This window comes from Saimiri boliviensis, chromosome 21 (genome assembly GCF_048565385.1).
Source record: "Saimiri boliviensis isolate mSaiBol1 chromosome 21, mSaiBol1.pri, whole genome shotgun sequence".
In the NCBI taxonomy this organism is placed as follows: Eukaryota; Metazoa; Chordata; class Mammalia; order Primates; family Cebidae; genus Saimiri; species Saimiri boliviensis.
Window position 1 is genome coordinate 18,172,109 of NC_133469.1, and position 15,260 is coordinate 18,187,368.

Genomic DNA, 15,260 nt, shown 5'->3' on the forward strand with positions numbered 1-15,260 from the left:
AACAAAATAGATCTCAAAATAGATTTCTGATATAATGTACTCTCCATCTAGCCCAGGGAGAAAGTAAAAGCTTCAGCTCCAACCATTCAAGGCAGGACATGCCGCTGCTCCGAGAGGAGACGGCAAGCTGGCAGCACCCCCAGCAGTGAGGAAAGACACAGCCGCTCCAGCAACAGGTTCCTCAGCTGTAATGCATGGACTGGAGCACATGCCCTATCACATCACAGGGAGAAAAGCCAAGGGCTCACGCGCTCCTTACAGGGCTTACTGGGTGTAGTCCCAGTTGCTACAAAGTGGAGCTGGCATTCAGTGACATACCACCCATACCTACATAATGTGAGCCCCATAGACACCAACAAATTTAAGGGAAAGTCTTGATGACCAAAGGAATCATGACCGCTAAGCGGAAGGCCTCTGTTTGCAGGGTCTAGGTCCATCAGTAAGGGTTTCCAGTACAACATGGTAACTTTTATTTTTTATTCCTTTGTGGCCAGCTCTGTCCCATTATTGCAAATGAAGTCGAAGCACTGAATGCCAACCTCAGCACACTGGAGGGTGAGTCTTAGAACTGTCTTTTCCAGATGGTTGTCTTCCCACCTTCGGAAGCTGGCGCTCTCTGGGTTTGCTATACAAGGCAGTATAGTTCAGGCTCTTCATCCTGCTTCATATTCTGCAAATTAGAGCCCCAGAAAGGTTCATGGGAGGGCATGCCTTGTGCATAGGGCATGCACTCTTTGATTAATAACTAACTTCACTGCTGCAAGACGGGTAGCTCCAGAGGATGAGAGGTCGGTCCAGGAATTCAACCTTCATGAGCACTAACCCAAGCTGTAGCACTACCTTCCTCCTCTTCAGAGGGATTAACACTTATCTTGACCAGGTTATTCTCGGGTCCTCAGCCTGCAGTGGCTGCCCTGAGCATCAAGTCCACGCACCTTAGCATGGGCCACAAGACTCACCACCCCCCATCTCCTCCTTACCTCTCTCTACTTCATTTTTCTCTTTACCTTTCTCTGCCCCAGCAATCAAACTGCTTCCACTGCTCTCCTCGCCCCTTGCCTTTGCTTTTGCTGTCTTCTCTGCCTGGAAGAGTTTCCTCTCGCCTCCATCTTTTCATTCCTTTAGCACAGGAGTCCCCGGTCCCTGGGCCACAGACTGGTTAGGAACTGGACCGCACAGCAGGAGGTGAACAGTGGGCAGGCAACTGAGCATTACTGCCTCAGCTCCATCTCCTGTCAGATCAGTGGTAGCATTAGATTCTCACAGGAGTGCAAACCCTGTTGTGAACTGCTCATGCGAGGGATCTAGATTGCATATGCCTTATGAGAATCTAATGCCTGATGATCTGAAGTGGAGCAGTTTCATCACGCAATCATCCCCTCAACCCCAGTCCCCAGGAAAAAATCATCTTCCATTAAACTGGTTCCTGGTGCCAAAAAAGTTGGGGACCACTGCTTTAACAGATATGTGTTGAGTGCCCATTTCTAAACCTGCAGTTTAGCCAGCACTGTGCTAGACCCTGGAGGATTTAATCCTTTCCATTCTCTATCCCTCTTTATATTTAAGACTCAGTTCAGGCACAGCCTCTTCAAGGAAACCTTGACTGAGAGCCCCCACTCCATAAAGTTATGACTCGTCTATGCTCACATGATACTTTGGACAGCTCTCTCTCTCTTTGCACTCCATCCATTCATTCACCAGTGGCATGCTGAGCACCTGAAATAGACTGAGCACTGTTCTTGGTGCTGGAGATGCAGCAGTATTTCTAGGCAACAGACATACCTGCCCTCATGGGACTAGTGGGAGGAGACAGACAGCAAGCAAGTTAAATAAGTAAAATCTATGTTATGGCAGTGATAAGTGGTAAGAAGAAGAATAAAGCAGTGGAGGAGCTGGAGAGGAATTTCCATTCTAGAGAGAGTGACCAGGAAAGCCACCACTGAACAGGTGAAGGACCCAAGTGGAGTAGAAAGTGAGCTGCTGTTCAATCTAGATGAAGATTCCAGATTGAGGAAACAGCAAGCACTTTAAAGACCCTGAAGCTGAATATCTCAAGTGTGCTGGGAAGGCTGTGAGGACACACTAGGAGCAGGGGTTGGGGAAAGCAGGCCAGAGATGGGGAAAAGGGATGGTTTGATCTTCAGGGCTGTGTAGGGACTGCAAAGTCCACCCCTTAGACTAAGATGGGATGTCTTTGAAGAGTAAGGCCGGCATGACTTAACTTACAGTTTAGGGAGGTCAGTCTGGCTTCTGTGCTAAAAATAAACAGGAAGGGGGTCAAGGTCGAAAGCAAAGAGACTGTTTAAGAGATGAGTATGGTGACCCACACAAGTAATGATGTTGGCTGGCCTAGGGCAGAGTGATGAAGATGGTAAGGCATGCTGGGATTCTGGAAATACCTCGAAGGTCAAGACAGTGGCATTTGTCCAACAGATCAAATGTGTGTCGTGAGAGGAGGAAAGGGTGACTTTGGTGAGTAAAACCCTCAGCAACTGGAAAATTGGAAGAACAGATTTAGCATTTACTGAGATGAGAAAGAACATAAGAACAAGTTTGTAGCAGGGCCATCAGGAGCTCAGTTCAGATCAGCCCTTGCTATGTTGTATTATAATTTCCTATTGATACATCTGTCTCCTCGCCAAGACTATGATTTCCTTGGGTTCAGGAACTTTGACTCACCTCTGTGCTCCCAGCATCAGGCACAACACCTAGCCCATTAGGTTAAGAAATATAGGTGCAGTGGCTCACTCCTGTAATCCCAGCACTTTGGGAGGCCAAGGTGGGAGGATTGCTTGAGGTCAGGAGTTTAAGACCACCTGGGCAACATAGTGAGACCTTGTCTCTATTTTAAAAAAAATTTTTTTTTAAATCAACCAGGCATGGTAGCATGCACCTGTAGTCCCACCTACGAGGAGGCTGAGGTAGGAGGATTACTTGAACCCAGGAGGTTGAGGCTGTAGTGAGCCAAGATCATGCCACTCCACTCCAGTCTGGGAGTATATAAATATATATAAATATATATATTCGACTGATAAATGGATGCAGATGGATGAAAGAAATACAAGGGATTGGAGATGTAGGGAAAGAAAAAGAGATGTAGTAAAGAAAGAAATAGCCAAGAATTCCCATGTTCTAGCTTTCCTTGAGCAAGTTCCTTTACCTCTGAGCCTCACTCACCTCACCCATGAAATGATTACTGTCCTGCTTCCCTCAGATTTAGGACTTAAAAGCATTTTAAAAACTGTGGCAATAGCCAGGCATAGTGGCTCATACCCGTAATCCTAGCACTTTGGGAAGCTGAGGCAAGTGAATCACTTGAGGCCAGGAGTTCAAGACCAGCCTGGCCAACAGGGTGAAACCCTGTCTCTACTAAAAATACAAAAATTAGCCAGACATGGTGGCACATGCCTCTCATCCCAGCTACTCGGGTGGCTGAATCAGAAGAATTGCTTGAATCTGAGTGGCGGAGGTTGCGGTGAGCCGAGATCGCACCACTGCACTCCAGCCTGGCTGACAGAGCAAGACTCTCTCAAAACAAAAAAAGGTGAAAAATAAAAATGATGGTGGCTTAGGATAATATTGTTCCTTTATCTTAGCAAGATCCTTCATCTTTTCTTGCTTTTCATCTCCCTCTGTGGCATGCAAGAATAGAGAAGACGTGATGCTCAGGTAACTTTCTGTAGAACAAGGAGTAGATCTTCATACTGTAGAACACGTGATGGTGATCAGGAGAGCAGCTCTCCAAAGCCAAATGGGAAACCTGAGCCCCGCGTCACTGCACATACAACTAGCTTCAGACACTAAAATCTGTGCTTTCTGGAACTTCACCCAGAGCTTCACCCAGCACTGTACCCTGGTCCCCTTGACTTCTGCTTTATTCTGAAAATGATAACACATAAAGTTATTTGAATTAATAGCACTATGCATAAGAATTTCCTTGACCTCTCCAATTTAGTGAATTTTATTTTCTCTCACACAATCTGTTATTAGAAATATTTTAATGACAACAGTAGTGCATACTCCTTGTAAAAAAAAATGAAGTTCTAACTGCAATTTATAACATGCAAATGAAAAGTCTTTCATTATAACAACCCAATATGTACAGCTAAATGTTGACTTAAGTTTTGTATTTGTACTAACTTCCTTAAAAAAAAAAAAAACTATATAGGGCCAGGCACAGTTGTTCATGCCTCTAATCTCAGCACTTTGGGAGGCTGAGATGGGTGGATCACTTGAGATTAGGAGTTCAGGACCAGCCTGGCCAAAATGGTGAAACTCCATCTCTACTAAAAATACAAAAATTAGCTGCGTATGGTGGTGGGCACCTGTAATCCCAGCTATTAAGGAGGCTGAAGCAAGAAAATCTCTTGATCCCAGGAGGCAGAGGTGGCAGTGAGCAAAGATTGCACTACTGCGCTCTGGCCTGGGTCACAGAGTGAGACTCTGTCACACACACACACAAAAAAAAGAAAAGAAAAACAACAACTATACATGCATTTTGTGTGTTTATATGCGTGTGTCCCTTATCTGCAGTTTTGATTTCTGCAGTTTGAATTACCCATGGTCAAACGTGGTTTAAAAATATTCAATATCTAAATGTGAATTTGAGACAAAGAGAAACCACATTCACATTCACGTTCCTTTTATTGCAGTGTATATAGGAGTTGGCACCGTCCACAGTTTCAGGCTTCCACTGTGAGTCTTGGAACATATCCCCTGCAGATGAGGGGGACCACTGCAAACCAAAATTGTGGTGATGGTTCTCTCAGAGTAATATGATTAGAAAAAGTGTTCACTTTCTTCTTTTGATTTATCTACTTTTCCTGGGTTTTCAAAAGATAACATGTATTACTTATGAAAAGCAGGAATTTGTCTTTTAAACAGAGAATTTAAAATTATATTGTTCTAGATAGACATCATTCATATATTATACTATGCTTTTAATGAATATGGATTTTCTTTTTTCTTTGTTGGTTATTTAGTTTTAACCAAGATTGACAACTACACTTTGCTGGATTACTCACTAATCAGTTCTCCAGAAATTACTGAGAACTACCTTGACCTGAACTTGAAGGTAACTTTATCATCCTCAGAATCTTCAGCCTGGCTGTCAACAGCCAATATTAAGAAAACAGTGATTATGGGCAGGGCACAGTGGCTCACACCTGCAATCCCAGCACTTTGGGAGGCCCAGGCAGGTGGATCACTTGAGCCCAGGAGTTTGAGACCAGCCTGGCCAACATGGTGAAACCCCATCTCAATTAAAAACACAAAAATTAGCCAGGTGTGGTGGCACATGCCTGTATTCCCCACTGTTTGGAAGGCTGAGGCAGGAGAATCGCTTCAACCTGGAAGGCAGGGGTTGCATGAGCCAAGATGGTACCACTGCATTCCAGCCTGTATGACGGAGCGAGACTCTATCTCAAAAAAAGAAAAAAAATGATTATGTACAGAAGGAAATACACATACGTACTCTTCAAATAATTTAATTTTCTTTCATGCAACTCCCTCATGTTTACACCTTTTCAAAAGACTCTTGAATGTTTTCTTGATAGGCAAATGATTGTATTGTACAACATATGTCTGCCCTCTTCAGAAGTATCATATGTCTTTGCCTCTAGGAGTAGGTTTGAGGTTAGGAGGCAGCAAGTAGAGTGGTCTACATTTATTGGAATTTAACACATCAGTAGATGCTACACACTGGCACTTCTATTCCTAAGTGTCAGGTTAGTGGATTTAACCGGAAATTATGCACATGGAAACAGTATTCACTGATCACAGAAAAACAATCATTGTGCTTATGTTTAATTTTGCCCCAAAGCTAATATCATTGTCTTTTAAAGTGCATATTGGCTTATATTTCACTCACCAGAGTCTTTCAACTCAGTTCAATGTTGGACAAGATAGGATTTTGTAATAACACCCTATAGCTAACAAGAGCAGTGCTAAAAATGCCACAAAAATGCTTTAAACCATTTGGATTCTTGGCTTCTTCTTTCTATGATTCCTCAGGTACTCAGCAGACACAGATTTTGAAGGTCAAGTGCTTGATACTACCACATGGCACCTCAAGAACTAGTCAGAGGTGTCCTTCCAGCTAAATGCACCTCCTTTTTTGTCTGAGAAACGTTCGAACAAGGATTCTCATTGGATTATACCCTGGGGTGAACAGATACACCTAAGTATGCTCAAGAATCATCCGAGCTTTGAAATATAGTCACTGGTCAAGAAGTCAGAAGGCCTTATCAGTTTTTAATCCTTACTGAGTTTCTAGAATAATTCTTCTTCTCCTTCTTTTCCTTCTCCTTCTCCTTCTCCTTCTCCTTCTCCTTCTCCTTCTCCTTCTCCTTCTCCTTCTCCTTCTCCTTCTCCTTCTCCTTCTCCTTCTCCTTCTCCTTCTCCTTCTCCTTCTTCTCCTTCTCCTTCTCCTTCTCCTTCTCCTTCTCCTTCTCCTTCTTCTTCCTTCTTCCTTCTTTCTTCCTCTTCTTCTTTGTGGCAAGGTCCCCCTTTCTCACCCAGGGTGGAGTGCAATGGCACAGTCACAGTTCACTGCAGCTTCAGCCTCCCTGGCTCAAGCCTCCCAAGTAGCTGGAACTACAGGTGCATGCCACCACACCTGGCTAATTTTGGTATTTTTTATAGAGACGGGACCTGCCATGTTGCCCAGGTTGATCATGGAAAAACAATCATTCAATCAATTCAAACTCCAGGGCTCCAGTGATCCACACACCTCAATGCTATGATTATAGGCATGAGCTACCATGCTTGGCCCAAGCTTCTGGAATTATTCTGACTTCAGAGAGTCAACCTTCTTAGTCTTAGAATTTGAGTTTTCACCTAATACACTGGTCTTTCTCTCTGTTTTCTCCCAGGGTGTATTCTACCCATTGGAAAACCTCGTTGACCCCTACTTCTCACCAGTTCCTTTTGTGCTCCCAGAACGCAGCAACTCCATGCTCTACATTGGAATTGCCGAGTATTTCTTTAAATCTGCATCATTTGCTTATTTCACAGCTGGAGCTTTCAATGTCACTCTCTCCACCAAAGAGGTGAGGAAAGTTAATTGAGGATGTCAATGGGCACCATCATTCAGTCTTTTTATAAGTATCCTGTTACAGGATTTTTATATCATAATTTCGATTCCTGGGCCTTTTTAGGCTATCATTCCCAACAAGACAGTGAAGAAATGAAGGAATTGTGGAATAAACATTGTTACGAGTTGAGCATCCCTTATCCAAAATACTTGGGACCAGAAGGATTCTGGATGTCAGATTTTGTCAGATTTGGGGATATTTTCATTATTTATACTTACCAGTTGAGCAGCTCTAATCCAAAAATACAAAATCTAAAATGTTACAATAAACATTTTCTTTGAGTACCATGTTAGCATTTAATAGTTGGATTTTGGAGCACTTTGAATTTCAGATATTCAGATTATGGATGTTCTAGATGTATTAGCCGGGGATTTGTCAAGTTTCCAGTTCTGCTAAAATTGTCTTTTCATGATACTTCACCACTTACCACTGTTCTAGATTAATCTCAGATAATATCAAGACCCCTTTCCATCATTTATTGCCTGTGACCTTAGAGGTAATTTCACTTTATTTAACTTCTATGTGCCAGGATTTCTTCATCTGGAAAAGGCAGATAATAATAATTCCATACTCAGAGATTATGTGGGCATTACAAGGTTTAAATACATGTCAAGCATTCAGATCAATGCCCAATACAGAATAAGTGCAATATAACTGTTGCTTTTAATCATCATCATCATCATTCCCTGTATTATGCTAACATAAAGAGTTATCCTCATTGCAATTATAGCTGGTTTATCTACAATGATCAGTAATAATACAGATATTCATTGACTCTCTGTCATGCACCTCCTTTTTATAATGACAGCACTGTCTCTAGCCAGTCAGCTAAAAACTTTTGTTGAGCATCTCTTTTTGAATCTTCTCATTCTATATCTTAATGATATAAGTAATTATAATGCTTATGTTCAAAATGGTAAGTATTGCAGCAGTGGCTACCTTACTATGCTGAGAATTAGCTGATTCTAGGAGCTGCAGACTTGAAAATCATGCATCTGCAAAGGTAAATTATGTAAGCATCCTGTATCTCAGTAATCCCTAAAAGTGAGGACAATAACACAAGACTTATTGTTAATGACTGTAGAATATGTACACAGAGAATGTTATACATATATATGTATCAATAAAAAATTCTTATATTATATACATACAATTCATGTGTAAACACTCTACAGTTATTAACAATAGACTATCGTTCCCAGAGTTAAAAGAAATATAACTTCCTGTGTGACCTTGGGCAAGTCTCTTTACTTCCCTGAACCTTGGATTCCCTATGATTGGGCTATAAAATGATGGGTCACCTTTAAACACTGAATATTTTATGGTGTAACAGCTTCACAATTCAGAAAATTATAGGGAACACTACATTTTTCCCTGAGTAGACAATCCAGATAAAATCCTAACAGTGACATCGGGTGGACTTTATTTTCCAGATTTCCAACCATTTTGTTCAAAACTCTCAAGGCCTTGGCAATGTGCTCTCCCGGGTAAGTGCTCAGGGTTTGAGTCTTGATAGACTCAAACTGCAATTTTGATAGACTCCACTGCAATTACTTCTGCAAGACTTGTGAGTTCTATGTATTCATTTTTGGTCCATGCTTAAGCCCCTCTGTCTATTTTTGGGAGTTTTTTCTCTTTATCAAACATCCAGAAATATTTACTGAACAGTACAGGTTGAAGTGCAATGAGCACACAAGTTAGAGTATAATTGTAAGTTCCCAAAATAAATCACCTGTGCCTTTCACAATGTTCCACCACACTTGAAATAATTTGTTTAAATAAAGGATTTATTGATGTAAATGGAGGATTTAATTCTTAAAGGAAGGATTAGTGCACACACTTGTAACTTTAGTAAAGTAGCTGTTAATATTGTGCCTTCATAACACACTAAGTATTGAACATAATGAACCTACAAGCTAGGGATTGCCCTGGAAGAAAGAGATGTTCATGTAGCATCCTGGTTTTAGAGCAAGGATCTTGAGTCAGAGAGACCTAGATTTGTTTTTGTCTGTTTTTTTGAGATGGGGTCTCACTCTGTCGTCCAGGCTGAAGTGCAGTGGCATGATCTTGGCTCACTGCAATATCCGCCTCCCCAGCTCAAGTGATCCTCCCACCTCAGCCTCATGAGTAGCAGGAACTACAGGCACGAGCCACTATGCACAACTAATTTTTCTATTTTTTTTTTTTGTAGAGACAGGGTTTTGCCATGTTCCCCTGGCTGGTCTCAAACTCCTGGGCTTAAGTGATCCACCCATCTCAGCCTTCCAAAGTGTTAGGATTACAGGCGTGAGCCACTGGGCCCAGGCCAGACCTAGATTTGAATCCCAGTTCTACCACTTATTCCCCTAGAACCTTGAGAATGTCAACCTCTGTAAGACATTCTCCATTATAAAACAGGGATGCTGATAGAATCTGCCTCACAGGGATTTTGTGAAGATTAAATGTGATAATACACTAAGCCCCTGGCACAGTGGGTAGTATCAAGTATTGTGTCCAGTTACTGCCGATTGTTATCATCGTTTGATTTTTGTGTGTAATTGTTATTATTATTAAAGAGCTTCTTTTCTATTCTAACTGCACAATGTAAGATTTAGTCACCACAGGCCATTCTAACCTTGTGATTTCCCTTCATCAACTCATGTCTCACAGACTTTATTTCTTTTTCGGAATATGGGCAGATTGCAGAGATCTACATCTTGTCCCAGCCCTTTATGGTGAGGATCATGGCCACAGAGCCTCCTGTGATCAATCTACAACCAGGCAACTTCACCCTGGACATCCCTGCCTCCATCATGATGCTCACCCAAACCAAGAACTCCACAGTTGAAACCATCGTTTCCATGGACTTCGTAAGTCTGGGGAGACAGTGGGGCAGACTGTAGATGCCAATCCTGCTCCTGCTGTGACTGTTGGCCAGCAGCTTTTAAATGTTTGAAGAGGGTGGGGATGATACATTGATTAAGAATGAGGATGGAGGCTGGACAAGATGGCTCATGCCTACAATCCCCATGTCTTGGGAAGCCGAAGCAGGAAGATTGCTTGAGGCCAGGAGTTAGAGACCAGCCTGGGCAATATAGCAAGACCTTATCTCTACCAAAAAAAAAAAATTAATTTTAAATTTATTTAAGTTTTTTAAATTAGCCAGGCATGGTGGTGTTATGCATCTGTCATCCTAGCTACGCAGGAGGCTGAGGTGGGAGGATTGCTTTAAACCCAGGAGTTTGAAGCTGCAGTGAGTTATGATTGCACCACTGCTCTCCAGTCTATGCAGCAGGGTAAGACCCATCTCAGTGAAGACAGAGCTGAGGGAAGGGTATGTGTGGCAGGATGGGAGGCCAGCTCACACTCTCATACATTGTAAAATTTCTCTCCAATCTCTACTTCATGCATGCTCTTCCCACCACCTCCATTACATAGAGAGCTGGATTTCTTTCTTTTTTCTTTCTTTTTTTTTCTAAATAATTCAATCAAGGTAGAATTCGTATTTACTTGAGCAGATGAAGGCCAAATGCAATCTGATAGAAGGGAAAATATAATGAACCTAATAAAAATGTCATACACACACACACATACATAGAGAAGAGAGATTAGGAGAAAAAAAAATAATTCCAAGGGGATCATCAAACAAAAATTCTTTGCAGGTAGTTTCCCTAACTACAAGAGAGAATTTTCAGAGGTATTTATTTCCAGTGTCTTTTGGACTTCCAACATCTTTAGACTAAGAGGGAAAGTTGGGCCTATAATGTTTCAACTATTGGAAACTATATTGGTAGCCAAAATGGACAGACTGACTCATCTTAATAAATGCTTTTATTGTCTATAGGTTGCTAGTACCAGTGTTGGCCTGGTTATTTTGGGACAAAGACTGGTCTGCTCCTTGTCTCTGAACAGGTAAGATCAATCAATTTGACTGCTGAGACACCTTAGTAATAAGTGAGTCAACTGACCAGAGACAAAGTGACCATTGAGAAAACACTGTGATCTATAATCCCAGCTACACAGGTGGCTGAAGCAGGAGAATTGCTTGAACCCGGGACGCGGAGATTGCAGTGAGCCAAGATCACACCACTGCACTCCAGCTTGGGTGATAGTGAGACTCCATCTCAAAAAAAGAAAAAAAGTGAAGTTAAGCATTATGTGAACATGAGTCAATTAAGCACCTCTCCTGTAATGGGCCAGATAACTTTAAAGTATATACTTAACTAAAAAGTGTACTGTCAAGCTTTTCTTTTTTCCATTACAGTAATATATCAATAAAATGGGGAACAAAATAATTATGAATATAATCCCGTAACATGGCCAGATGCCATATTACAGGCTCTTGCCTGTAATCCCAGCAATTTGGGAGGCCAAGGTGGGAGGATTGCTGGAGGCCAGGAGTTTGAGACCAGCCTGGACAACAAAGTGAGTTGCCCATCTCTACAAAAACTTTTTTTAAATTTATATTTTTATTTTTGTATATATTTTATTGCACTTTAGGTTCTGGGGTACATGTGAAGAACATGCAGGATTGTTGCATAGGTACATACATGGCAATTTGGTTTGCTGCCTCCATCCCCATCACCTATATCTGGCATTTCTCCCCATGTTATCCATCCTCCACTCCCTACCCACTGCTATCCCTCTCCTGGTCCCCACCAACAGACCCCAGTGTGTGATGCTCCCCTCCCTGTGTCCATGTGTTCTCATTGTTCAACACCTGCCTATGAGTGATAACATGTGGTGTTTGATTATCTGTTCTTGTGTCAGTTTGCTGAGAATGATGGTTTCCAGATTCATCCATGTTCCTAAAAGGACATAAACTCATCGTTTTTTGTGGCTGCATAGTATTCCATGGTGTATATGTGCCACATTTTCCCTGTCCAGTGTATCATCCATGGGCATTTGGGTTGATTCCAGGACTTTGCTATTGTAAACAGTGCTGCAATGAACATACATGTGCATGTGTCTTTATAATAGAATGATTTATAATCCTTTGGATATATACCCAGTAATGGGAATGCTGGGTCAAATGGAATTTCTACTTCTAGATCCTTGAGGAATCACCACACCGTCTTCCACAATGGTTGAACTAATTTGCACTCCCACCAACAGTGTAAAAATGTTTCTATGTCTCCACATCCTCTCCAGCATCTGTTGTCTCCAGATTTTTTAATGATTGCCATTATAACTGGTGTGAGATGGTGTCTCAATGTGGTTTTGATTTGCATTTCTCTAATGACCAGTGACGATGAGCATTTTTTCATATGTTTGTTGGCCTCATATATGTCTTCTTTTGAAAAATGTCTGTTTATATCCTTCACCCACTTTGGAATGGGTTTGTTTTTTTCTCATAAAATCTGTTTTAGTTATTTGTAGATTTTGGATATTAGCCCTTTGTCAGATGGGTAGATTGCAAAAATTTTTTCCCATTTTATTGGTTGCCAGTTCACTCTAATGATTGTTTCATTTGCTGTGCAGAAGCTCTGGAGTTTAATTAGATCCCACTTGTCTGTTTTGGCTTTTGTTGCCACTTGCTTTTGGTGTTTTAGTCATGAAGTCCTTGCCTATGCGTGTATGTCCTGAATGGTTTTGCCTAGGTTTTCTTCTAGGAATTTTATGGTGTTAGGTCTTACATTGAAGTCTTTAATCCATCTGGAGTTAATTTTAGTGAAGGGTGTCAGGAAGGTGTCCAGTTTCTGCTTTCTGCACATGGCTAGCCAGTTTTCCCAACACCATTTGTTAAACAGGGAATCCTTTCCCATTGCTTGTTTTTGTCAGGTTTGTCAAAGATCAGATGGTTGTAGATGTGTGGCATTGCCTCGGAGGCCTCTGTTCTGTTCCATTGGTCTATATCTCTGTTTTGGTACCAGTACTATACTTTTTTTTTTTTTTTTTTTTTTTTTGAGATGGAGTTTTGCTCTCGTTACCCAGGTTGGAGTGCAATGGCGCGATCTCGGCTCACCGCAACCTCCGCCTCCTGGGTTCAGGCAATTCTCCTGCCTCAGCCTCCTGAGTAGCTGGGATTACAGGCACGCGCCACCATGCCCAGCTAATTTTTTGTATTTTTAGTAGAGACGGGGTTTCACCATGTTGACCAGGATGGTCTCGATCTCTTGACCTCATGATCCACCCGCCTCGGCCTCCCGAAGTGCAGGGATTACAGGCTTGAGCCACCGCGCCCGGCCTAGTACTATGCTTTTTTGATTACTGTAGCCTTGTAATATAGTTTGAAGTTAGGTAGTGTGATGCCTCCAGCTTTGTTCTTTTTGCTTAGAATTGACTTGGCTATGTGGGCTGTCTTTTGGTTCCATATGAAGTTTAAGGTTTTTTTTTCCAGTTCTGTGAAGAGGGTCATAGGTAGTTTGATGGGGATAGCATTGAATCTATAAGTTACTTTGGGCAGTATGGCCGTTTTCACAATATTGATTCTTCCTAACCATGAACATGAAATGTTTTTCTATCTGTTTGTGTCCTCTCTTATTTCCTTGAGCAGTGGTTTGTAGTTGTCCTTGAAGAGGTCATTTACATCCTTTGTTAGTTGTATTCCTAGGTATTTTATTCTCTTTGTAGCAATTGTGAATGGCAGTTCATTCTTGATTTGGCTCTCTTTAAGTCTGTTATTGCTGTATAGGAATGCTTGTGATTTCTGCACATTGATTTTGTATCCTGAGACTTTGCTGAAGTTGCTTATCAGTTTCAGGAGATTTGGGGCTGAGATGATGGTGTCTTCTAAATATACAATCATGTCATCTGCAAATAGAGACAATTTGACTTCCTCCTTTCCTAATTGAATACCCTTTATTTCTTTTTCTTGCCTGATTGCTCTGGCTAGAACTTCCAATATTATATTGAGTAGGAGTGGTGAGAGAGGGTATCCTTGTCTAGCACCAGATTTCAAAGGAAATGCTTCCAGTTTTTGTCCATTCAGTATGATATTGACTATGAGTTTGTCGTAAATAGCTTTTATCATTTTGAGATATGTTTCGGCAATACCTAGTTTATTGAGAGTTTTTAGCATAAAGGGCTGTTGAATTTTGTCGAAGGCCTTCTCTACATCTATTGAGATAATCATGTGATTTTTGTCTTTGGTTCTGTTTATGTGGTGAATTACATTTATAGACTACAAAAACTTTTTAAAACTTAGCAAGGCATCGTGGAGCACCCCTGTAATCCCAACTACTCAGGAAGCTGAGGGGGAAGAATTGCTTTAGCCCAGGAGTTACAGTGAGCTATGATCATGCCGCTGCACTCCAGCCTGACAAATAGAGTGAGACCCTGTCTCTCAAAATATATCTCTCTTATATATTTTACTTTTTATATGCATATATAAATTAAATACATAAAATATTACATAAATATTATATATTTCCCAGAGTGCAGTGTCGTGATGTGGGACATAGTATTTGTAGGCTGGGCACGATGGCTCATGCCTGTAATCCCAGCACTTTGGGAGGCCGAGGTGGGTGGATCATAAGGTCAGGCGATCAAGACCATCCTGGCCATGGTGAAACCCCGTCTCTACTAAAATACAAAAAATTAGCCAGGCCTCGTGGCGTGTACCTATAGTCCCAGCTATTCAGGAGGCTGAGGCAGGGGAATCGCTTGAATCTGGGAGATGGAGACTGCAGTGAGCCGAGATCATGCCACTGCACTCCAGCCTGGCAAAAGAGCAAGCCTCCCTCTCAAAAAAAAAAGAAAGATTATTTATATAATTATATAAATATTATATTTATAACATAATATTTATATAATATTAATATTATATGTAACATTAATATATTATATATTTATATTAGTATATTTATATATTTACATATAAATAGATGAAACATTATTTATATGTAAATATATAAAATACTATGTTTTATTTAAATATTTAAAATACATTTCCTATATTTTATTTATTTTGTCAACATATAAAGTGTATATATACATATATAATTCTGTAGTAGAAGGGCACATTCTAATGGTACGGCAATATAAACTGAGATTCTTCTTTATCAAATTCATAGAGTGTGCTAGTGAGGAAAGAGCGTAAAGCTTTGGGAGTTAAGGAACCAAGTTTCCAGTTCTTACTCACAGGCTTCATGACTGTGATCAAGTCTATTAACCTCCTTGAACTTCCGTTCTCTTATTAGTGAAATCATAAAGTTGAACTGGATCATTCCTAAGGTACCTCCAGAC

At 41.1% G+C, this 15,260-nt stretch overlaps 1 protein-coding gene across 1 annotated transcript in view; it reads left to right on the forward strand.

Annotated features, from left to right (window-relative positions):
* The window catches only part of BPIFC (BPI fold containing family C), a 51,800-nt gene that overhangs the window by 17,143 nt on the left and 19,397 nt on the right, over nucleotides 1-15,260 (forward strand). The window contains exons 7-12 of the mRNA XM_039463173.2: nucleotides 495-555; nucleotides 4,983-5,074; nucleotides 6,873-7,049; nucleotides 8,528-8,581; nucleotides 9,773-9,943; nucleotides 10,918-10,985. Coding sequence (XP_039319107.1) covers nucleotides 495-555; nucleotides 4,983-5,074; nucleotides 6,873-7,049; nucleotides 8,528-8,581; nucleotides 9,773-9,943; nucleotides 10,918-10,985 — 623 coding nt within the window. The remainder of the gene's footprint in view (nucleotides 1-494; nucleotides 556-4,982; nucleotides 5,075-6,872; nucleotides 7,050-8,527; nucleotides 8,582-9,772; nucleotides 9,944-10,917; nucleotides 10,986-15,260) is intronic.